Source organism: Sceloporus undulatus, chromosome 1, assembly GCF_019175285.1.
Source record: "Sceloporus undulatus isolate JIND9_A2432 ecotype Alabama chromosome 1, SceUnd_v1.1, whole genome shotgun sequence".
Taxonomy (NCBI): Eukaryota; Metazoa; Chordata; class Lepidosauria; order Squamata; family Phrynosomatidae; genus Sceloporus; species Sceloporus undulatus.
The window spans coordinates 267,845,453-267,872,071 of NC_056522.1; the positions used below are offsets into that span (position 1 = coordinate 267,845,453).

At 40.1% G+C, this 26,619-nt stretch overlaps 1 protein-coding gene across 1 annotated transcript in view; it reads left to right on the forward strand.

Moving 5' to 3' along the window:
- The first annotated feature begins 1,916 nt into the window (after positions 1–1,916).
- Positions 1,917–26,619, forward strand: part of LSP1 (lymphocyte specific protein 1) — a 116,406-nt gene continuing 91,703 nt past the window's right edge. The window contains exon 1 of the mRNA XM_042447211.1: positions 1,917–2,105. Coding sequence (XP_042303145.1) covers positions 2,023–2,105 — 83 coding nt within the window. The 5' untranslated portion in view covers positions 1,917–2,022. The remainder of the gene's footprint in view (positions 2,106–26,619) is intronic.

Here is a 26,619-nt window from a genome sequence, read left to right on the forward strand (position 1 = left end):
ACTATCTGCATTGATAACTGTAGCTTGGTGTGGGATTTTATTGTGACATATGTCTCTGAGCAAGGAACATTGTTGGGTATTGACTTTCTAGGGATGTACTGCTGAAAGGGCTGTCCCACTCAACACCCTGTTAGTAGTTGTTGAATAGGGAGTGCAGTGCCTGAATTCAATTCCCAAAATGTTTTTCCAGGGAAGGGAGTCTGGGAAGAATGCTAGCCATGTAGTAGAGCTAACTTTCTCATTTTAATCATTTTAAATATGCAAGTGAAAGGCAAAAAGCTTTTTGTATAAGGTCAAGCAAGCACAAACACCATACTATAAAAATGTCAAAGTGAGGAATAACATTATCTGTTTAATATAAACACTAAATATGGAACTCTATTAAATTTTAGTATGTCTTATTTTAACTCTTGAGATAGGGGTGCCAGGTGAATTAAGGGAGAAGGCATCTCTCCCTTTAACTGTGATAAAGAAGAAGGAACTTCAGGTTTTGCTCAGCATAAAATAGCTGCTGAAAGTCCTTCTTCTACACAACTATTAAAGGGACAGGAACACCATCCTTTATTTCACATAGCAACCCAATTTTGGAATTACACACTTCCCTCCAGTCTGGAACAATAGACTGGACAGCACCTACAGATATTCCTTAGGTCACTTCAGCCTTGCAAAGTAAGGGCCTTATTCTTCAACAACCCCAGATTGTTTCTGTCCTGATAAATTCCCAGTATCTGTGGCATGGCGAAAAACAAAAATAAACCCAATGTGGAGGAAGATCAGCAGATGAGCATCTGACATCACTAGGTGCTATCTAGGAATGGCTACCTGTATTTTATAATGCAATATTTTAACCCAGATCAATGGAAAAGGTGTAATTTTGTGGGGTTTTTTGCATCTATAGTCCCTCCAGGGAGTAGAGGCGTATGGGGTTACTGTCCTTGACTGGAAGCTTGAAGATCTGAGTGGATGTGTGTGTTTTGTAGAAATATTCATACAAACAACTCTGGAGAAGACTTACAGAAAAAGAGACCCTGTATTGCAGTGATGGTCAGATAAAACTTCAGTTATTCTTATGAACTGGAGTGGCTTTGCGATCACTAAGGAACAATCTGGCTGGTTGAGCTACTGGACTAAGCCAAAAAACTACATAGTTTACCAGGGCTGGCTCCAAATGTATTGTGGTGCCTTAGGCGGAATAGCAAATGTATTGCTGCCAAACTGCTGAATATCCAACATTTGCTAAATTAGTTCAATTCCCTAGACAGAAAATCTCAGAACATCTTTCCCTGGGGCCAACCCCCCCCCCTCCACTTGATAACAGATTAAATACTTAACCATGTGTTCTCCTTTCATAACACTCAAAATCAGTTCCCTGAGGCAACTGCCTTATCTGGCCTAATGATAGGGTAGGCCCTTTCTACAATATACTAGTGCCATTAGTGTTCATGTAGCTCTCTCTGCTCTATGGCCTATCGTTGGATGTACTTTCAAGGCCCATTTTTGGTGTGTGTGCGTGTGTGTGTTTATAAGGCTGTGGACTTTGACCCTCCTTCAATCCTTTAAAATATGCTGCTTGTGAATACTTGCTGAAGTTGTGTTGCAACTGCCCAATCTCCCAGCCCTGTTATTTGCAGTAAGGACCATAACATAGACAAAACATAGATAAGGTTAGAAAAGAGAATGGGAGGAATCCATGCATGTAGCTACAGATGTGCTGATGCAACATTGTGAGATCCAGCTTGACTTAAGGAGAAAGATTCATCTGTGAGCTGGTATCACTCCTTGTTCCCCTTGTGGCCTGGATTACTACTTGGGGTGGAGGGGAAACTGGTTCTCATCTAAGTTTTCTTTTTCTTTGTGAGTCAAAAAACAAGCTCACACCCAGAGTCCCACATGGTTTCCGGTGCTGCTGGCTTTAGAGTCAATACAGGAAGAGTGGGGAGAAAGCAACTGCACACGCTTGTGTTCTTGCAAAACAGTTTGTAAAGAAAATTGACAGAATCATACTCTCAAAAAGCACAGAATATGGCTGATCCTATGGAGGAATGTGTGAGAGATCTTGAGAATGAGCTTGAGATAGAGGAAGACAACCAGGATGAGACTGAAAGGTAAGGACCTTTGTGAATTGCTCTGCTTCATTGCTTTGGCTTCTCATTTTTCTAAACTGGCAGCAATAATTATAAGTGTGATAGTTTAAGGAAAAGGAAGAAAAGGGGAGGTGCTAATCCAGGTAGAGCTCTTTCACTGGGGGATCGGGAGACCAAATTCTTTGGCCCATTTGCCCATGTCTCATTGTTTTTCATCTAGAGTATGTTTTAGTGCATTGATGGCTGCAAGTGTCAAATGGAAAACTCATACTTTAAATCTTTTTCCAGCCATGAACATGCAGGAGGGGGCTTTTAGTGGTTCCTTTCCAGATCCTGCCCCTGATCCTCAGTTTGCAATTTATTTAACATGACAATGATCTTCACTTTTCTAAATGCTTTGTGGTGTCTACTGCCTGCAATGACCATCATGACTACATAAATTTGACCTTCACAGAAAAATCTTGGCAGTGGCCTTTGTTCAGAAAAAAAAAAAAACAAAGAGAGGTAATTTGAACCATTTATCTCCATGCCATAGTTATCCTAGTGAAAATTCACACCAACTCTCATCTGTAATTCAGCCTGAAAGATAAATTGCCATTGGTGCCAATGGCTTTGATGGAGACTGTGGCCAAGATCTATCTGATGCTGGCAAAGGATAAATGTCCACTAACATATTTACACAGGAAGGATAGGAAGAGTGACAGCCAGAAGCCTGTTGATAGTGTGAGAGAGGTCTCCCATTGCACCCCCAAACAATCAATGGCTGTTCTGGTGAGGAGGGGTAGGCACAACTACACCCAGGTGTCCAGCATCCATTACATAGCTGGGAGGGGACTATTGCCCAACAAAGTACCAGATACCACATTACGCTATGTCTGAAAAAGTACTTACACTGGCACAATACCTATGTACAGTAGCATATTTTACCAGGAGGGTACCAGCTTTTGTTTAGTTCACAAAGAGGAACCATATGTTTAATAAGTTGATTTGGTGGTAATGGTGCATTGCTTATATCCTCTGATCTTTCTAATGAAGACGTTAGCTAGGAATGGACAAACAAGATGAAGATCACTGTATGCAAATTAACACCTCTTCATGTAATCCTTGGGCATACTGCCAGTTTACACTTTAACCAAGCTGAGATTTTCCATCAGCCTTGAATCTGGAGTGCCTTTGACAAATCTATTGTCTGAGCCCTGCAAAAATTCAGGCACAAATCTATCAGCTCAACATCACAAACAAATGTGAGGCGACATTTTTGAACAGGCAATTAGCAGTCTATCTCAGCTGTGTGGCCGAACTTGCTTGAAACCCAGTTTGTACTTTGTACAAATGTGGCCTCTCAAAGTGAATGAAAAAGAAGAGGTGGAAATCAACACTAACTGTAAGCCTGCACCTGGAAAATTTGTAAAAAATTGGTAGGAAAAAACTTCTGCTTTTTAAATTAGCATTTTAAACACTGTGATTTTATTTGAACCAATCAATGGTTAAAATACTTCAGGACAAGAGGCTCATCAATGGTTCTCAAACATTTTATTCTTGTGACCATCATTACATCTACATGCAGACATTGCACTTTATAATATGTGAATAAAAATAGTTTGTTTGTTTAGTGTGTGTATTTTTCTTTTCACATTCATGTATATTCACAGTTTAACATTTTATAAGAAAATAGCATAATTCAAATCAGAACAGTTTTATTTAAATAAATTCAAGACTTAACACATGTGAATTTTATACATACTGTCTCACACATAGTCACGCTTATATACAACAATGCTTACAGATAGGGACAAACTCAGTCCTGCTCTTTCATTTTTTGCTTTTACTCATACACACATTCATTTACTTCACAGTCACACAGAAACATTATTCACTTGTGTATATGAGTATGTAAAAAAGAAATGAAGAGTGTGGCTATGTGTTGTGTGTGAGACAGACAAAATCTGTGAATGAATGAACATATTTGAGGGAGAGAGTCAAAAAGATAATTACTGAGTGTGCATGAGAGAAAATCACTCACACTCTGAGGGAGGCACCAATGGCATATTTCTCTTCTTCTCCGGGACAGAAAAGGTTTGGGAAGTAAAGGTGGAAGGAGGAATCAGGGTGTCCAAGTCTTGTGCCCCCCTCAAGTAACTCCCCCCCCCACAGGGTCTCACCCCACTGTTTGAGAGCCACTGAGCTATGTAATTTTGAGACACTCCCCCAAAATGAAGAGTGTCGAGTTTTTTGCAGTTTCAAAGGTTGCAAATATAAGTCCATACTCTCCAGCTATCCCAGTTAATTCATCATTGTCTCATCTTTTCAGCCACCTTTAAAATGTCCCATTTTCTCTCCTTCTACCACTTTAGCCCTTCAGCTTACTTCCATTACTTCAAACTGAGTTAAAAATGCAGAAGTGGTTTGCACTCCATTAACTCAGCGGCATGGTAAAGAAAGGGGAAGCTTGCCCTTTTCATTAGACTCAGGTCAAAGCAAACCATTGCAGACTCTCCTAGCTTCTTTGTTCTTACTCATAAATAACTTTTGCCATCTTGACCACTCTCTTGGCCACATGTGTCTTGGTTTTCATCTGAGAAATATTGGTGGGATGTTTAGCAAGGATTGAGCTATTTCTGCTTCTGGTAAGTTTCTTTCTCTCATTCTGTTTTGTAAAAGTGTGTCGAAAATTGTTCAGAGAAACCTAATGGTTTTTGTTTTGCATCCAAATATACTTGGCTGTCCTGGAGAAAGTGTCATGGTCTTTACAGAGTGCTACATTGCACTGAGCTGCTGTCTTGATTATAAAGACTCAGATCTGTATTTCTGGTCACACAGTTCCCTTTTACACATGCTCAAAAATGTTAAGTATAGAACTGGAAAGATAGAAGTGGCTCTCTGTGATAATCCCATGTGTTTCTTTCTTGAAACCAAATCTGTGAGCAGCATATTTCCTCTCAGGGTAACCACAAGGCTAGTTTAGTATGGTTCCTCTTTCCTTTGGAAATGTTCCTCTTATTTCATAATGTTTTGTTGGTAAAAGTACAGTACTGGTATAGATTTGATCTTGTCCTTTCTTTTGCATGGATTGAAATTGTTTGGTACAGTTCACTCAAAAGCTTTACTTGACTATGGTGTTTCTCCCACAGAGATTTTTGGAGCTTTTTGCAGCTCATTTCCGACATGACTGCGGGTCCAACGATGTGAATTCACATGATAACGTGATGTGTTATCACATGTGATTCATTTCTATGGGAGCTCCTTCCATGGCATTCTGCAGTGAATTCAAAGTGACTCCTCATTTTGCTGAATTCGGTAAAAAGTGAAGTCACAGAATTCACATTCAAGCTCACTTTGATTTCACTTTGAATTGGTCTCGTGTGGAGGATCACTCCGATGTTGCCCCCCTTGGCCACCTGTGTCCTGCAGCTTCATCCCCCTCTTCCTCCTTCACCCCATCTTGTCCTCTCTGTCACCCATCCCATCATCCCCTGATTGCTCTTGCATCCCGATCTTGGCTCCAGTGACCCCTTGCGACCTATCCTATCATCCCCTGACTGCTCCTGCATCCCGATCCTGGCCCCAGTGACCCCCTGAGACCTATCCCATCATCCCCTGACTGCTCCTGCATCCCGATCCTGGCCCCAGTGACCCCCTGCAACCTATCCCATCATCCCCTGCCTGCTCTTTCATCACGATGAAGGATGACAGCTAAGGAGGGGGCAGAGAAGGAGGACAGCATCCAGAGCCCCATTGAGCATGCACAAGAGTGCCGATTTGAATCTTTGAACCCTCCGGTGTGGTAATACAGTGTGCACTCACTCCCCTTTGCTTGAATCCACATGACGTGACATGTCTGAAATTGAACTGACTCCGCTTTCCCCTCAATTCGGAAGGGCAACGGAAAGGCAACCAGGTGTGGTAAAACATCATGTTTTAACGTGAATTCGCATTGCTAGACAGGAGTGACTCCAGATCTGGTGTGAAAAAACATCACATCTTGCGATGCTAGAACAGGAGTAACTGCGGATCTGAACTGCAACCCCCCCACGTGTGATAAGGCCCTGTGACTTCCAGATCTATTGTGGCAAAATGGCCATTTTAACTGATCTGTACATCTGCATGCTTGATGGGTACCCAATATTCAGTTTGAAAGCCACAGCCTCAGGATCAGCTGTACAGACCCAATCTATGATGCATCAAATTCTAGAGCATGAAAAAGTTATTTTTGGGAATAAAGTTCACATAATTGCCTAGACAGTGGTCATGGTAGCTGCAGGATTCTGGCAACTGTAGGCTAAAAAGTGACTTTCCTAGCTATGCTATAGAGCCATCTGTCATGCATATAGCCAAGCACAAATGCAATTTCTGTATATAGTTTCATATCACCAAACACTTTAAATCCACCCTTTTTACTGCCCATTATTCTGCTGCTGGGGAACCTGTAGCCCTATTGATATTGAAAAATAATGACTGCCATGATTTTTCACCACTGGCCAGGCTGGTTGAGGCTAATGGGTACTGGAGTCCAACATCATCTAATATGCCACACATTCTCTAGCTTTAAATTAATCACTTCAGTCCCCTGGGATATATAGGTAAAGATATGCTATTATGCTATATAAATATATTTCTTTCAAATTTTAAGAATCTTCCTGGTGACAAATTATTTCAAATGACATTTCAAAATTGTTCAGTTTCTATGAAGCCATTTTATGTTTAACTTAACACCTCCCCCAATACGTGTATTTCCCAAATAAATCGAAATGTAACATGTTTATACAATCAGTAACACTCCTGGATACAGAATACTGTTAACTGCATACTAAATTTCAAACTTGGAAGAGAATAATTTATATAATAAAACTAAATAGTCATATCACTAAAAAGTAGTGAGGTTTACTTCTGAGTAAATATACATAGAATTGCACTGTATGATATTGTTCATAGCTGTGTCTCTGGTGTCCATCTATCCATAAAACAATATTAGTGTCCTTTGGTGTTTTTTTCTTTGAACCAACTTAATCCACTGCATTTGTTGCAGATAACAAAAGATACGAAACAGGTGCAGTGATGTAAATGCAAGACTATGCAAGCTGCTGAATTACATACCTTCCCCACCAAGCAGGGATATCCCCTCTAACCTACTTGAGCACTGTTGGACATGCTGTAGGAGCAGAAAACACAAACCTGCTGAGATAGAACTAAGATGAGTCAGAAAAATGGAAGTCAGTTGAGCTCCCAAACAAAATGTGCTGTTCCATTTTCTAGCCCACCCACCAGGCCTTCTTCCAGGATATACCATTCCATATGTCCCTCCTATAACAGTTAGGACAATATCACACTATACTGTTATAGTTCTATCATTGCACTTTAACTACTGTGGAATTCTGGGATTTGCAGTTTAGGGAGGGGTAATGAGAATCTCAGCCAGAGAGCTCTTGGGTTGCATTGGGTTGGGAAGGCAATGGCAAATGTCCTCTGAACAAAGAAAACCCCATGAACAGTTCACCTTAGGGTCACCATAAGTTGGAAATTACTTGAAGGCACACAACAACAACCTCCAAACAGCTGTGCTTTTTCATAGCTTCACTGGTTTGATGGTAGAAGTGAAGAATGTCTGGATGTTCTAGGACTGCAGTTTTTACAGTTGGTAGGAACTCTGTATATAGAGAATAAGATGTCCGCCACTTTGTTTGCTCACACAAGGGCAGTCAGTGTGTGTATGTACCCAATAGAAAAGACATGGGGAATGTGCAGCCTCCCAGATTTTGTTTGGCTGCAGCGCCTAATATCTTTCACCATTGCCTGTCAGATGAGCTGATGAGATTTGCAGTATAAAAAGGATTGTGTCTCTAAGGATTGTGTCTCTAAGAAGCTGTTTTCCAGTCAAGACAGGAACATCTGTGAGGTCCTTGACTAGAAAATAACTTCTTACAGACACAATCAACTATCTGTGCACAACCTTCAAGGTTGCCTCCTGCCTACGGCGTCTCATTTCCTGCACTCTACTAAATTGTCAGGGTGCCCATGTATGGTCATTGCTTAAGATTGGCTCTGCTGTGCCAGCAGGCCCCATCCTGTCCTTTGCCACGTTCATCCTCAGCTGTCCTAAATTCTCTAGATCCCTTAGAGGAGACTTAGAAAGTCCTAAGTCAGATTACAGCAATTGCTAAGAATATCCAGCACTGGAAGGAGATTGTCTGAGAAAACTGATACTTACCAAAGTATCTCTGGACTCCTTGGAACTGCGTTCCAGAGGACAGGGTACTGGAGTTGTTGCTCTATGTTTAACTCAAGTGTGTATTTTTAAAATGTCATGAAAAGGAACATGTTCTGTTTTAGGGAATAAAAGAAAGAGTTGAACAGGTTTTTGGTTTTTGCAAGGAGATGCATTTTATGATGATAGGTTATGAGAAACCTGGTTCCCATTTATCTAATAGGTGAAGTTTCTTGTCCTTTCTTTGCTTCTAAACCCTGAAAGCACTGGGGTTTTATTCATAAAAAGTTGCTTTGTGCTACTGAAATTCCAGTCATGTCTCGGCTGACAATTAGCATGATAGCAATGTTGTAACTCTGAACAAGGGAAGCTCTCAAGAGCCAGTCTAATATTCCTAGCAAAATCTGCTCGATTACAGTCATGAACATTTGTGATCTTTTTGATAAATATTCAGAAGCTTTCCTCTGAAGCTAAAAAGAAAAGAGCTCACAGTAGCAAACCTTTCATTATATATAAATATATCTGTGATTATGTAGTTCAGGCCCTTTGAAAAACACTCCTAGATAAATTGTGTTTTGCTAAGCTTTATGCATTTTCTAAAGCAGTGAAGAATCACTCAGCTAGACTATTATGGGAGAATAACAACCAATGATAATGGGACCGGCTGCAGTGCTAAACATAGGCTGCAATGCTAAACAAAGTCTCTAGGGAGTAAGCACCACTGGACTTAAATCTAAGTTAGCATGCCTATACTTTGTGATGTGCATAATTTTGCATATTCTGCCGAGGTTCATGAGGAGCTGGCTTGTGATGCTCATAATGAAGAAGAGAAACCATAAAGAACTTCTTCAGTATTAAAATTAACCATGTAAACAAGCATTTCTCCAAAAGAAACAGAGTCCAAGAGAAACACATGGGAGATGTGGTGGTAGAAACATGTGTCAATTCTAGAAGGATGACAGACAACAGAATCCTACATAGGCGTTTATTCCAAGAGTCCTAGACAATCTAAGTCATATCAGTATTTGTTGTTGTTGTTGTTGTTGTGTCTGTCTGGTTTATGATGACTCCATTTTAGGATTTTCTTGACAATATTTATTCAGCAAGGGTTTGTCATTTCCTTCTTCTGAGGCTGAATAAGTGTGATTTGCCCAATGAGTTTCCATGGCTGAGTGGGGATTTTCTCCCAGAATCCTTGTCCAACACTCAGGCCAACATTCAACATTCAAACTAGACTCCTGGTCCAGCACTCAACTCAATACACCATGCTGTTACCACCATATCTCGTATCAGTTATACCAGTATATATGCATACAAAGGGATAGATATTAATATGGGAGAAAAAACATTTTAAAAATATGCAAGTGCAAGTGACTAAACTTAGGATCACCATAAATGGGAAACAACTTGAAGGCACACAACAACAACATAATTCTAGCACAATCTGCAGGATACACAAGAGCATAAGCATGGACAAATATTATTAATAACTACTACAGGCTGCATTTCCCTTGTCCAGAATTCTGAAAATTTAAATATTCCAAAATCCAAAGTCATCCATATGGTTGATTAAGACCTTTGCTTTCTGATGATTTAATGGGCACAAACTTTGTTTCATACACAAAATTATTAAAATATTATGTATAGAAGTACCTTCAGGCTATATGTATAAGGTCTATATGTACGTGTATAAGGTCTTCCCAGAATAAAATACTCGGCTATGTAGCGACCCCCACATATATCTGATGACGCTATTGTTTTAATTGTTTATATAATGTTAACCTTAAATTGTTTAATTTGGGGGGGGGGAGGATATTTTGTATATATGGTGTGTTCTTTTAATATTGTAAGCCACTTTGATTGTTTTTACAAAAAGTGGGGTAGAAATAAAAGTTTTATTTTATTTTATTATTATTTAAATGAATTTCATGTTTAGACTTGGGTCCCATCTCCAAGATCTTATTCTGTATATGCAAATATTCCAAAATTAAAAACAACAACTCTGAAACACTTCTTGTCCCAAGCATTTCAGATAAGGGAGACTCAACCTGTACTACCACTGCTCCTGGATTATTTATGTAGCAAAATTTATGTCTGTGGCACACAAAAGTATGCAAAACACTGAGGAACATGCAGTATAAAATTAAGTACAGGAAGAGTAGAAGGGATAAACTGAAAAGGAATAGTAGTTGCCAGTTGTCCATGAAGGTTTCAGCATTGTGGTCTCTGGCAGAGCACCTCAGGATCCTGAAGACACACTAGCTCTCTTGCCATTGAGGGTGGAGGGAGAGGTCTGTCCTCCCAGAGTTCTGGTTTCAGCTGTTCCCTCCCCAATCCCTTGGAAACCTGAGGAACTTCCATGTCACAGCACTGATGTCTGCAGAAGGCAAAAAGGAAGCAAAATGAGGACAGTTCCTCCCCAGAAGAATTCTTTCCTCAATGAAAATTTCCTCCAGACCCTAAGTTTCTAGCATTGCATTAATTTAAAACTTCAGCAGAGAGTTGAGAAGTATTCTTTAAACTTCCAAAGTGACCAAAGGAATGCAAACTCAGCAAATATGAACATTATAGTGCCAGAGATTTGGGGACTGAAGGGAAGTTTTGGGGTGGGATGAGGTATTTTTATTTGGGGGTGAGCAATGACTTCATTTTGCCCCTCTCGGTAGATACATCCCTGGAGGCATGTCATTGATGGTCCTTTTCCCCAGACACACATGTACACATGCATCCCAACATGGGGGGAATGCACCCCAGCCCTAGAGAGGATGTGCATTATTTTCCTTCTGTTGGTTGTGATGGGAATTGTTTGAAAAACACCTTGCTCATTGGAACACAAAGGGCATGAGTGGTGAAAGATAAAGGCCATCACTGTGCCTGTGTGGGGAGGGAGGGAGGGAGAATCAGTACTTTTGTTAAGTTGGATGCCTTTTGGAGAAAGATAGTATGAAGGAGAGCCAGTATGGTGTAGTGGTTTGAGCCTTACACTACAACTTTGGAGACCAGGGTTCAATTCGCTGCTTGGCCATGGAAAACCTTTGGGTGATCTTGGGTGAGTCACACACTTTCAGCCCCAGAAAATCATGCAATAGGTTCACTTTGAGGTCACTGTAAGTTGGAAATGACTTGAAGGCATACAACAGCAAAGTATGAAAATTAACTTGTAATATAATGTAACTTACTTCAGGCACTGTAATTGAGCAGCAATTATGAAGATGGAGTAGGGCTGTGAAACCTCCTAGAGGGGAAGCCATCAGCAATGAGAAGGGGAGCAGAATGGAAACACAAGTTGGCTCCAGTATAGCCTGTACTCCACTTTGAGGGGATGTGCAGAGGTTCAAAGGTCACTGGTTTTTATTACTGACCAGTGAAAGGGTATACATTCTTTTAGCCGCCTGGGTTGACAAAAAGAAAATAATGGCACCTGGCTAAAAATAAGGGGTGGGTCAAAGGTCCAAAAGGTAGGAGGGCATGGGCTGGCATTGCCCTTGCCATGAATCCTTTCTGCTGATGTTACTGGTGGCTATTGTATGGCCATCAGAAAGTTTAACCACATATGGCATTGCTAGGGTCAAAGATATCAGGAGGGCATCACAATAGTGGTCTTGCATTGCCCATGTCCTGGCTTGCTACAGATAATGGCACTGTCGAAAAGCTTCACACAGGGTGATGAAAATGGTGCTGGAGCAAAAGCAAGGGGGGAATGCCTTATGTGCAGCATGGATTTAGTGGGGGGGGGGGGTAGAAAATTAGCAAAGAACACAAGAGTGTAGCTGTTAGGAAAGTCACACTGTCTCAGCTACAAGAAGAGGCAGGAGGCCAATAATTAAAATATGAAAAATAAGCACCTTTCCTTTTTGGCCAAATAATATCAACACATGCCACCAAAGGGCCACCCTTTACCATGGTCTGCCCATGATTGAACATATAGGGTTGTGTATAACTGCAAAGAAAGGGGAAGAAAACAGCAGAGTGAAATGAAAACAATGGGGGGGGCAGTTATCCATGATAGAATATGCAAACGTTTGCATACTCTATCACAAAAAACTGAGCATCTGGCTGTGGAGCTGTCATATAAATAGCAGGAAAACAGCTAAGAGTTTACAGATTCCGGCCATGGAGATTGGAAATCATATGCATTGGGAACAAGCTTTGGGAGGAAAATCACTCTAATCCATGGCAATACAAATATTTGCATATTATATCAGAATTTAAAATAAATAAATAAATAAAACCCTCCACCAACTCTGGCAATGTGTGGGATGGAAGAGAAGTGGCAGAGGGTTTGCTATGGACCAGCAGCTCCCATTAGTAAAAAAACGGCACTTGCCATGCTTTCTGACCTGCGAGAGGGGACAGGCATGTTCTGCCCATCTACCCACACCCTGCCCATTAATCCCTCCCTAAAAATGACCTGAGTATGACCGGGGACAAATTCACATTCACAGCACTCTTGGAAAACACAGGCGGGTTACACACCGCCATTTAGTACGTAATGAATACGTACTAGGGTTAGGAAGGGGCGGTGCTTCCACAGCCCCCAACCCTAGTACGTATTCTGTACGTACAATATGGTGGCGGCCATTCCACATGGCGGCCGCCATATTTATGTATTGGACGCTGTGCATCCGCACGTGTCACGGCGTCTATAATGTCGCGAGTCCGCCCCTGGTGCCTCGCGACGTCATAGAGGCGCCGCTTAAAGAAGCTCCATTTTGGAGTTTCTTTTTCGGTCTGTGTGGGAGCCGCGTGGTGTGGCTGCTGCGGCTCCCGCACGGAGCAAGGTCTGTAACCCACCAACAATTTTCCAATAAGAATCAGCAAAAAGTCCGATGTCGGAAGACCTGAGAAAAAGGGGATTTGACATGGGTCTACTCTGATTTGGTTGTGCAAAAACCAGTGCCAGTGTGAACACTTTTAACCCATTTTGCAAACAGGTGTATAACATAGTGTGAATGGGCCCCCCTCATTTGGTGAATAAGGTTGCCAGGGTGAAAACTAGAGTTGTCTCTTGGATCTTTAGTGGTTGCATAGAAGAAGGGATTTCAGCAGATGTGGCTTTTCAAGCAACTTGATAACAGCCACATCTGCTGAAATTCCCTCTTCTATGTACTCATTAAAGGTGCAAGTACCATCTCCACTTTTCACTCTGATATATCCAGTGATGCACTTGAATACATAGACTGGACATTAGGAATGGGTGAATTGATCAGTCTCATTTTCTCCCACCTTCCAAATGTCCATCTGTGGGTGGTTTTCAATTGTTTCAAAATGCTCAAATTGATTTTATTGTAGGCTGCCTTGAAGGTGGGATATTATTGTTGCTGCTGCTGCTGTTATTGGTTCATACTCTCCTGTCCCTGCATCATTTTGTTATTTTGTTAAAGTCCATTATGAAATACATATGAATTTTATCCATAATACATATTTTTTGCAATCACTTTCCCTTATATAATTTTTTTGGGGGGGAGGTGTATTTGTTTCACAAAAAACTGTGTTCTTGTGCATACATTCTCTTAATGAACTTTTTTGTATGCAAACTTGGATAGGAAAATCCAGAGAAGTGTGAATAAGCAAGTTTGGCATATTGATTCAGGACATGTTTGCACACTGATTTGGGAAGTGTGAAATTTGGTACATTCATATCAAAATGCAAACTGAATGAAATGCTCCTCATACCTACAGGAAATAAGCTCATTTGCGCAGACAGGAAATGAGTCCATCTGTGGCTATTGATTATCTCCTCTCCCTGCCAACAGTTTCCCCACCACCATACAGTAGCGCTCTAAGGTGAGGCTGTACATTCATTATGAACATATCACAGAGTTCTGGAACATCAACAGTAGTTCAAGGCTGCACTTTTCTGTGTCAACTAATATTGTCAACTTAGTAATGGAATATTTGGCTTTTGGATGTGTGATGAACAATTCAAACATGAAATAACAGTTTGTGCTTCCAATTGCAAATAGAAACCCAAATCCAACTGCTAGTCTCAACTCCAGAAGACCCATTGAATCAATTATTGGATGGTAACAAATTTTATTGTGAATCTCATTGGTTCAATAGATCTGAACTAGTGAGGTCTAGGAATTGGATTAAGGCCATTAAGTTACTTGCAACTGATTCTTTTTTGGAACAATGAAAGCATAAGCAAGCCTCATCACATTTACAACACAATGAAAGATGATTCCACTTCTTCTGTAGCATTACTATAATTATTTTAGTTACTTTATAATAACAGAGCATTTTGTCATCACAACGTTGGTACATTTTATCGTACAGGTAAGTGACTTATAGCATTACAATATTTAATTTTTGGAGGAACTATTTTAGTTTTATTTGAATAATGTGAAAGAAAATAGTTACTTTTTCAACACTGCAACTAAAATGGAAACTAACTACTTTTGACACCTTTGAACAGTAACTTTAATGTTTTAAAAATAACATTTAAAGCCCTTGTTTATTGTGAGCAATATATACCTGTCTACATTAAATAAGCCTGTGCTGAATGCATCAGGTAACTTTCTGAAATCTTAGCTGCTTGGTATTTCACCTAGTCAGACTAGAATGAATCTGTTTCATTTTACTGGCAATAACTCTCCAAGGTCTTTGCCTAATTTTTTTTATTAGACTTGCTACTTGTAATAATCCAACAGGAACTGCAAGGAACTGATTCTGAAACTTGTTAGTGGTAGTGCATGTGCTGTGTTGCTAAACCATTGCTTAGTTAATCAGTGGGTGACAAAGCTGAATTGTAAATGTGGCTGAAATTTGTATCCATAAATAACCAGCTCCCAGTGACATTGGTCTTCAAAAAAGTTATGTAAAAAGTTTTATCAAGTCTGGAACAAGGAGGTGGGAAAACTGAAAAGAGGTGCATAATAATGACACAGCAGTTTTAGAATAATTTCTCTTTGATGTTAGCTTGCACTCCTGTCAGAAAGTTGATTTTTAGAGGCATCTACAGGAACAAGAACTCTGAAAATGTGCTTTCTCCTAGAACGGGTGCAAAGTTACACTTTCAAAATGTGAGAATCCCAATTAAACTACTGTAATGTGCTTTATGTGGGGCTGCCATTGAAAAATCTTCAGAAGCTGCAGTTAGTGCAAGTTGAAGCAGCCGGACTGGTGTCAGGTGTCCATTTTAGAGACCGTATAACAGTGGTCTTGCAAGGACTGCACTGGCTTTCAATTTGCTTCTGAGCTCAATTCAAGGTGCTGGTGTTGATCTACAAAGCCCTAAACACCTTGGGGCCAGGATATCTCCCGTCTCCTCCCACATAAGCCTGCTAGAAATTGGAGATCTTCAGAAGAGGTCATGTTGTATGTCTTCATAAAGTTAGGCTGGTGGGTACACATAACAAGGCTTTCACTGTAGCAACATCTTCATTGTGGAACTGCTGGCCCAAGGAGGTTAGGCCGGCTCAATGTCAGCTTCCAGTGACAGCCAAAACAGTGCTTTTCCAAAGTTTGAAATTGCTGTTTTTACTGTTTCAAAACTGGATTCTAGGAGTATTTTTAGACTGCGTTTTTATATTTGTATTGTTTTAATTTTTATTTTTCAACATCTCGGGAATCCTTGTGGGCTAAGAGGTAATACAGAAATACATTAAATAAAGAAATAAAATAATTGTCTTCATCTGTTTGTCAATACACTGTTTGCAAAAGTAGAAGTTGGGTAGGAGCAAGTGATAGTCATTGGCTATGTGAATCTGCTAGAGCTGCCGTATATCATGTGTTGGGAAGGGGGGTGGTGGTCACTTTCAAAAATTAAAAGTGATAGGATATTTTTGACCTTTTAAAAAAATAATGATGATGATGACTAATTAAAATCTATCACTGGATCCAATGTTCTTTTATTTTCTTATTGTAATGAATGGATAGAGGATATGAGAATGACTGCATATTTGTTAATGACAATTTCACTGCTCATCTCTTACAATGGGGAGATAGGGAACTACATTCTTCCTTGATTAATGAGAGTTTTAATAGAATGTGACACAAGATATGGCATTTGGTCTAACAGGATATCAGGAAATCATTAAAGTATCAAATTAGGTAAGAGTACAAGAAGGGAGGCAGCAGGTTTACAGGGAAATTGAGCCCTTTTGTATCATTTTGAAATAGGAAAATCAAAGCCATTGTAAAACATGTTGTACTATTGGACACACCTCATGCTTATCTATGAACAATTTATATTATCTCACTTTTGAGTATTTTAAATATTGTTGTATAAATTGGGTCTATTCTAGGGTATCTTACTGTTTAAATAAATTGTTACTGATGGGTTTAATACTGAAACATAAATAAAAATAAATCTCCATTTGAAAAAAGGATTTAGCTTGCTGGTGACACAAGAGATGACACTAATATTTGACTATGAGTATGAATAGTGGCATTACATTTAAAACATAGTTCAGTTCAGCATGAGATTGACCTACACTGATGGAACAATTTGAAACTAATTTTTAACATTCCAGTCTCTTGGCAACAGTAAAAATTCACAATGGTTAGTAATACACAGTCGGACTGTGATAACAATAGTATAAATGCCTACCTGTAAATAGTTTCATTGGATATCAGTGGGGCTTCCTTCTGAATGGGTATGCATATGACTATATTATATTACAGTCTGATCAATTAACAGTACAGTGCTTTATAGCACAGTATTTGGATTTAGAAGAATTTGTGCCACGGCCTATAAATCTTTCAACAACAACAACATTTATTATGGCACACAGCCAGCACAATAAATCTTTCAAGCTCTATTTCTGATCTGCACATGGGAAGAAGATTGTGTCTTTGCCTGAGGCACACACATATGCTCTTTTAATTTCAAAGGGGCAGTTGTTGCAGCCAAAACAGCAGTGCGTCTTGTAGTGCCTTATAGAGTAACCAGTTTTATTTGGCATAAGGTTCCATGGACTACAGCTCACTCTGTCTGATGAAATGGGCTGTATTTCGAAAAAGCTTATGCCTCCAAAACCTTGTTTGTCTAAAAGGTACCAAAAAGACTGCTCTTGGTGGATTCTTTTTTTTTTTAAGGAATGAGCTATCTGAAGCATTTCTATGTTTCCCCTCAAGGGGGCAGGCTGTACTTTGTCATTTTTCCAAAACCAGCTGGCGAAAAAGAAAAAGAAGCAAAACCAGAGTCCTGTAGCATTTTTAAGACTGCACATTGACTACACCATGAGCTTATGTGGATTGAAGAATAAATAAGGCTGCTAAAACGTTTCTTATTTGCTAGCAGCAACAGGCGTTTAAAGGACACATAGAATTAGAAAGCATTAAATCCCTAGAATATATATGAAGGCCATTTTGTAGAGTCCTTTGCACCCAGATTGGACCACACTGGTGTTCATACTGTTGGGAAATTTGCAGAACCGTGGAAGGTTGGCTGGCTGTGTTCAGAATGTACTGTATGTGTTGAATATTATCATTCAGATGTCTTTCCTAGACCAATGGCTGCACCTTCCAGCACCACGGGCACAATATTTTTAAGGAATGTTAGGTTCAAAGACAGGTAATCACCTGATAAGCAACTATTTAGACATCTATATATTTTGTTGTTGTGTCCCTTCAAGTTGTTTCCAGTTTAAGGTGAACCTATCATGGATTTTCTTGGGAAGATCTGTTCAGAGTAGTCTTGCCATTGCTGAGAGCATGTGACTTGCCCAAGGTCACCCAGTGGGCTTCATGGCTGAGCTGGGAATCTAACCCTGGTCTCCAGAGTCCAACACTCAAACCACTATGCCACACCTGACTCCCAACTATATATTCACTTTCCATAAAAAATAAACATTTACTATTGTGAATTCCCAAATATAATAACAATAACAATAACAATAACAATAATAATAATAATAATAATAATAATAATTTATTTCTATCCCACTTTTCCGCAATGATCAAAGCGGCGTACAGATAAAATTCCAATACAAGATTACAAACATAGCAATAAAACAATTCATATTAAAAGACTATTACACGGCCAGCTGAGGGAAAAGTCCAAAGTATTACAAAAGTCATTACCAGTAGAGGGAAAGGGCATAATATCACATCTCATGGGGGGAAGGTTTGGTGAAAGGAAAAGGTCTTAAGGTTCTATATAGGGCTCTAAAACTAGAAAAAAACTTTAACCTCAATGACCGTAGTATATTGTTAGTATTAGAACAAAATAGGTGCTGTATAGACGGGCCCTACGGGGCGCCGTCGTTACATGCGAAGGGCGGCGCTTCCAGACGTAACTTGCCCCTCGCACGTGACGAGGGCATCAAAATTTTGACGTAAAATTTTTGATGTGAAGGACATGTAGCATCCGCACGTCCCGGTGCCTTTGTGACACCGCAAGTGCTCCATTGGCACCTTGCGGCATCACAAAGGCATCACAAGAAGAACCTGCTTTTTGCGGGTTCTTTTTGCTCTGTGTTGGAGCCGTGCGGTTTGTCCGCTGCGGCTCCCTCATGGAGCAAACCAGGGCTGTGGGAGACTGCCCTTTTTGGCCGGTCTGTATCCCGCCATAAAAAGATCATTGAGGTTGAAGTTTTTTCCTAGTTTTAGGACCCTATATTTGGAAATTCACAATAGTAAATGTTTATTTTTATGGAAATGTAATTTTTAATGTTTGTATTGTATTTTTTTTATTTGTTCATCACTTCATTTCAGCACTGATGTTTGATTGACAGAAAATGTTATCTGGGTTCTTATATGTTTCCTTTTTGCACATCATGGGCCTCATTCATTTTAATGGAAATTCTGATATTGTGAAACAGCTTTCTAAATAAGCCTATGTTTGGCACAATGATTAACCCTCCATCTTATTATTTATCCTGTAACATTTATCATGTTACGATATACATTGACCATATTTTATTCTCCTTGTAATGTTAGGTGTCATAGATTAGATAGGGGGTCGATGATCTGCAACAGATGAACAGAGATTTGAATCTGGGTCTCCTATATCCAGCATCCAACTCTTAAGATAGGCTCACTCATTTCCTTGCAGGAAACATGTTTGCCACAATGAGAATTCAACATGGAATCACAGTCAGTCCTGGCAGGGTTGACAGAATCATCATTACTGTGACTTAGACATGTCTGTTTTAAGATGTATATTTTAAAAATATACAATGGTGAAGACCTCTCTTTGCACTGTGATGGCTACATCCTCGGAAACATTTAAAAACTAGTTTGAGCAAAACTGGAGGAGTGCATCTACACTGTAGAAATAATGCAGTTTGACATCACTCTAATTGTCATGGCTTCATTCTACAGAATCCTGGGATTTATAGTTTGGTGAGGCACCAGCACTCTTTTGCAGAGCTGGCAAATTACAGGATTCCATAGAATGGAGCTACAACAAAGTCATAACAAACTGCATTATGTCTACAGTGTAGATGCACCTGATGTGATCTCTATGTATGCAAGAGTGTTTGTGAGTCTGTACAATGACACCCAAGTAAAAGGGGAAATTGAGCCATTTTTATTTCAAGATTTCCCAAGCTGCTTGCATGAGCTAACATTTTGACAGAAACTGGCTTGATTTGTCAACAGGATTCAGTGTGGTCAGAGGGTTGGGCTAGATTGGAGTCTTTGAGAGGCAAATTCAATATCCACTTCTTCATGAAACTCAGTTGCAGCTAGCTACCATCTCTGTAGGGACAACCCTACGGGGCTATTGTAAATAGAAAAAGGGTAAGGAACAAAATAGAGTTCTCCCTAGAAGAAGAGCAAGATAAAAATTAGTGCCTCATCTAGAGACAGAGGTCTTTATTTATGATACTCTTTCATTATAATTATTGACCCATTTAAAAAGAGCAATTCAATATAACTAAAAAGCCAGAAAGCAAAACAAAACAACATAAGATAGCACCTTGCCTTCAGTCTATCACCTACACTTGGGTAGAACTGTATGGCTGCATGACCTTGATTAAATTTTATACATTTATTAGTTTCAGTAGATAAAACCTATCATCTAACAGCAGCTTCCATAAATTTGTTACCATATAACCCATCTTTTAAAAACACAAATCATACAAAGAAGGTCTCAGTCAGCCAGTGCAAGCACCATCTCACCTATCTTTTCTATGATGTATGCAATCACTATTAGTAAATTTATGAGACAACTGAACAGGGACATAGCTAGGATTTTAGGAAGGGGGGGTCCAGACTAAGTGCCACCATTATAATGGGGCTTGGGTGCGGCGGCGCAGCCGCACACACCATTCATTTTTCTAATGGAAAGGGGGGTCCAGACCCCAAGAACCCCCCCCCCTTGGCTACGTCCCTAAACTGAAAATGAGATGGCCCTTGTGATTCCTTCCAACTTTGAGTTTTATGCTTTGTTGAAGTTCTATATGGAATTAAATTCTTGTTACATTGAAACTCAAGCACATTTTCATTTTCCTGAAAAGCTCTTTTTGTTCACTATTGTTATTAACATGAGATTATGTCTAGCAAACTGGCATGGCAGCTGGAATTTGAACCCTGGTTTCCCTGTTCTCAGCCCAGTGCTTTCACCATAAGGGTATGATTGTTTTCTCCAAAGCACCATTCCTAGTCCAGAAATGAAGGAGTTAACCCCTTTCTCACTTCAGATTGGAGTATATTTTCTTTGTCAGTGTATCCATCTTAATAAACTCCAGATGTGCAAGGCACTCACTTGAGCATCTTAATCCCAGGCTTCAGTAGTTTGGACTTGTCTTTCTCACAGGAGTAGGATGGCTGGAGACTCTGGGGATTTAATGCAATGAAAAATAGGGGCAGAATGGTGAAAAAAACACTCCCCTAATGGATCTCTTTTCCTACACAGGAAAAGACTGCCAAGACCTCAAGCTACTAAAGTCGGGTTTTAGAAAATATCACTGTCTGTTATTGACTGTATGAGACTGAGACTGGGAGTTGAGTGGACAGTCTCATCATTTCTAATTTTATGGTGACATGTAAAAAGATCAGCACTATGTATATGTTATACAGCTGAACAGTATGTGCACCATAAAATGAGTTATGGAGCCCCTGCTAAGTTGTGCCAAGAGATGTGTATAATGAGCACAACAGGCATTTCATTTTCATGTCAGATTCTAAAAACACACACACTTGAAGATTATGGGCAAGACTGTTGTATTTTAACTACCTCACAACTAATAATCCATAAATATCTGCAAGAACTGCACATACACCCCAAAAGGTACACAGAATTTGTAACGGCATTAAATGCCCTGCCTGGGGGACTGTACTGCATTTCCCAGTGACAATATTTTTTTTTTAAAAAAAATCTTAATACAGTAATTAAAGTGCAGCCTTGAAGGGAAGCCTGAAGACACAACAAAATGAGACAGAAAATGTGTTTTGATTGTTTAATATGGAAAAGAAAATGCACATTTAAACAGAAAATGCGAAAATGTCCTTAGCAGTCTGTGGCTGCTTCTTATTGTTTTCATTCTCCTTTGATTGTGTTTAGCTGAATAAAGTCTGAAGTATGGAAAGGAAAGTACATTTGAGACCAACTGAAAGAAATAAATTGGTAGAATGAGCTTTCATAGGCACAAGCCTACTTCTTCAGGTAGTCTGAAGTGTAAGGTAGGCGTGGTACATACCGCCTACAAGCGGCATACCGGCGCCAATTTTAAGGTTAGGGACCATGTGGGCAGCGTAACAATGGTGGCGCCCTGTGTACACCATACACGGGCACCACCATTGTTACGTAAGCACCACGCAGCATCCGTACATTGCCACACGGTGCTTACATAATGAATGTGCCAGTAGCGCACTCGTTATGCCACCCTTGAGGCTTTTTTGCCTGGTTCTTCTTCCTCTGTAGGGGAGCCGTGCAGTTTGGTGGCTGCAGCTTCCCTCCAGAGTAAACTAGGCTGCCGGCAGTCCACCATCAGGCCACCGTTTCTCAGCCGTCTGTCCCAGGCCATAGTTCTTTAAGGAAGGGTGAGGAACAATTGCCTTATTTCTGAAGTGTTCATACACATTTTATATAGAAGTGAATAGAAGCCTTTGGGTAAAATGCAACAAAGAAAACAGTTTCCAAAAGGGATTATGATTATGATGCTATTCTTCCCACCTTTCTTCTTCAAGAGTGATAACGCTGTGTGGAAATGTCCCAGAGGGCTCCTATGCCCATTCCCTTTAAAAAATTAAAATATGGTTCATTGTATCCAGCCTCTAAATAGTTCTCTTTCTTGATCATCATCTGGGAGTGATCATATAACATTAATATTAAAGTCACTCCACTGGCTACCTATTAGTTTTGGGGCACAGTACAAGGTGTTGGTTATCACCTTTAAAGCCCGACATGGCTTAGGCCCAACTTATTTAAGGGATCGCCTACTTCCATACAATCCGCCCCATGCTCTCAGGTCCTCTGGGAGGAATTTACTGCAGCCTATAAAGACCAGATTGACTGCGACCTCCCAGAGGGCCGTTTTCTGCAACTGCTCCCAGGCTGTGGAATGCCCTGCCAGATGAGGTCCATCAGATCACCAATCTAGATAGTTTCAAGAAAGCTGTTAAGAGGGATCTTTTCCAGAAGGCCTTCCCAGAATAAATTACTTGGCCATGTAGCGACCCCCACATATATCTGATGACTCTGCCCACCGTTATTGTTTTGTTCATGTAATTTTAACCTTAAACTGTTTAATTTTTTTAAGGGGGGATATTTTCTATATATGGTGTATTCTTTTAACATTGTAAGTCGCTTTGATTGTTTTCACAAAAAGTGGGGTAGAAATATAAGTTTTATTTATTATTATTTATCCGAAGCTTGTCTACTGTGGCCCACAGAATAGCTACCTAAATAATTTTATTTTGCCCTTTATTTCCTGTTTACACCAAATTGTGACACCATTGAAAAAATAAGACTGAATATTTAAAATGTCAGTGTTATTTGAAAATAACACTGGGGGAGGGTTGGGGTTTGGGGGGTTTTAAATTGTAATTTTTAATTGTTTGATGTTTTATTTATACTATTGGAATCCGCTTTGATTCCTTTGTGAAAAAGCAGAATACAAATAAATATTATTATTCTTACTATTATTAAAAGAAAATGTCAGTAGGTATGCATTTTGCAGCATTTGGGGTGAAGCTTGTTATCTTCTGAGCAACTATAAGCTTTTGAGTTTTAAGACTTTACATTTTTCTTGAATCTCTATGGATTTACATGCACATTTCTACAGAAGCTGTTGATAAGCAACTGTGATTGTACTTCAATCTATGCCTGTAGCACTGCTGAAGTTGTTTTCCTCTGCATATGAAGTCTTCTGCTATATATTAGAGCTGGATTGATACTGGATCTTAAGATACAGGGTGGAGATGGGACCATAAATTGCATATCCTCCAACATTCCAAATGAAAACTGAGATATGTGTGGCCAAGCAACATCAGAGTGTGTGGTCAAGATGACAAAATGTATTAATTAGGAAAAACACACAAACTAGGAGAAGCTGCCACAGTTTGCTTTTGTCTGAGTCTACCGGGAGGCGCAAGATTCCACCCCCTTTTCATCTCTCTTCCTTGCTGAGTTAATTGAGTGCAAACTATATGGGCACTTTGAACTAAATTTGCAGCAGCTGAAGTAAGCTGAGGACAAAGGGGGAAAATGGGAGGAAGAGAGAGTAACAGGGACAATTTAAAAGCAGCTGAAAAAATGGGATGATAAAGGACTAACTGGGACTGTCTTTGCCAAATTGAGACAGTTGGAGGGTATAGAATTGCTCTGTCTTGAGCTATGGACAGTCAGTGGCTTCTGTTAAGTGGCAGAACATGATTCTGCCTTCACAAAGATATGGCAGTTTTCACCAGCTACAAACCTAAATTTCATATAACAACTTACCGTATTGAACTTAAGTCCTGCTCATTGGCTTCCCATAGTGATCCAATTGACCACTGCTTGACTAGAATGCTTTTGGAAAGCCTTTGGTCTGACCCAACAGGGCTTTTTCATATATACAGTATTACAGATGCAGTAAGATTGCCAGGTCTCAGGATGGTGGCTGAAGTTTCTTATCCAGGTCTCCAGCTGGGGAAACAGGTCGCAAGGTAGACAGCACTGGAGAAGGAGAAACTTAGGTTTCTGTATGTGATGGGGCATTAAAGACTGGGCACCTACCTCCCCCTATCCCCAGATGGCAACAGGGCTCTTTGGCTCACCTTTGTGATACTGATGTATCAAAAAGCCAGGAAAGGGTGGAGGGGCTGGTGAGAGAGGGCTCAGTCTATGCCCTTGGATTCCCTGTGCCATTTGAAATGAGGTTGGGGGGTAGAGGACCAGGTAGTGACTCATTGGCCTTCTTATGGTATAAGCCCTGTGGGCAGCAGCAGAGGGATTGAGATAAAAAAAAACTTCTCAGGAGCAGGAACATGAGACCTTGAAAAGCTTCCCACTTTTTCTATAGGTAAGCACATGTGGTATGTGAGACCTCCTGGGAATGGTGACAATTGTCTGAGGCATCTTGCCATTTATCTAGATGCTGAAAAAATGCTTCCTCCCCCCAATCCTAGTTCTGAATTATCACAGTTTTATAAGGCCAGATTTATCCCATGCCTGTTTCCCAAGATCAGCGGAGCACTTTTGATCTAGTTGCCCATACTTGCCTGCCTTACCTGTGTGCTGTCAGAAGGGTCCACCATCTGTCATTGCAAAAATATGCCCCTTATCCCAGGTTTTGGCTCTGAAATCTCAGGGAATGGAATGTTGCTGACCTGACAACCCAGGTTTTTATGGGATCCAGAAGCTTAGGATACATTCTTCTGGGTGTATCTGGCTGCTGGCATGATTCCCTTTATCGTATTCCAGAGTCCAGACAGTATGGAAAATATTTCCCCTCTTCAAGCATGGAAAGGGGGTCGGGAGAGAAAGATAGTTCTTGACTTACCAATGAAGTTTATATAACAGGGAAAGAATGTGGTGGCTGCTTTGGATCTCTATTGAAAAATTGCAGACTGACAAACCTCTCATATCCTTCATTTCTCACACCCTTGGAAAGAGGAATCATCTTAGGAAAACACCAATTTGAGTTTGTACCATGGTATCTGTTAACCTGTAATTTCTGCTTTCTGAAAAGAAAATATCCTGTTATCTTCTATATCGTTCAAGATCGTAGAAGTAGATTAGACATCTTTCAGTTCAATCAGGCAATATCAGGTCAATGAGAATGGTTAAACCAGGGTAAAAAGTGGATGGATTTTCCTCAACTTTTTCAGAGCATATGCAGGAAATTGGTCTCTGAGGCTGGTGTCCTGTTGGTGCACTACACCACTGTAACTACACCAGTGTAAGGAGAAGAAGGCTATAGACACAGCAGCCATGGAAGAAAGAAGGCACTGGATAAATAGATAGCTCAGAGCTGGAGTTCAAAGAGGGCAGTTGTTTCTTTTTTGCAGCTATGCAACTGCAGCTGAATGCATCCTATTGTTGTCAAGTTGATGTGGTGCAGTCAGTGACAGTGGCATCAGGCAGCCAGTAGGAGATCTTCAGTAGAAGCACATATGTCAGGAAGATCTTGGCTCATATCTACCTTTCCTTGCCACCACTATATGGCACTGGAACAAATGCAGTCAGCCCTTCCTTCCTTCCTTCTTTTCCAAGTGGATTTCTCTGGAAGGTTCTCACAGTCAAGACTACATTGATCAAAGTGACCTTCCACTCCATGCTTGAAATTATTTTAGGGAAAAATATGGAAAAAGTGGCTCGAGTCTGCCATTTTTCACACTGTAGTAATACAATGAAGAGACCTGTGAAATGTACTTAATATCTTATTTTATATCAAGGATGGAAGTGGTTGTCTGTGTCCTCTAACAAGGTCATGAAGTTCAGTGTGACCACTCTTTTATTTTGCCAGATTCTGAATAGCTGCAGAATTTCATGGCTCAGTGGGAATTTGAATCTGGGCTTCTAATCTAAATACCGGAACAATGATTCCCTATGGGATTTTTTCGTATCCTGAAAATTTCGTAACCTGGGTATTTCGTATCCCGAGGTACCACTGTACTCTAAACACGACAACAAATAAAAGGCTGATCTGTATCAATGGTGGCCAGTTTTAAGGGAAATGTGCTACAAGTCAATATGAGATGGTAGGACACAAAAGAACATTACTCTATCTCAATAATTTGGACTTAGTCTATTTCTTGGTATGTTTCTACTTCTGTTTCAATGAGTTAGGGAGCAGGCAGAGTTGCAGCATTGAAAAGAGAAGCCTTTCATGTATGCTAGAGAGCTATTTAGATTGTGATATGCATGCAACAGTTTTTAATGTCTACAATCCTTCTTGTTATTCTCACTACCCATTTTCTGTAGTCTAGAAAACTCTGTTGCCTAGAAAGCAAGAA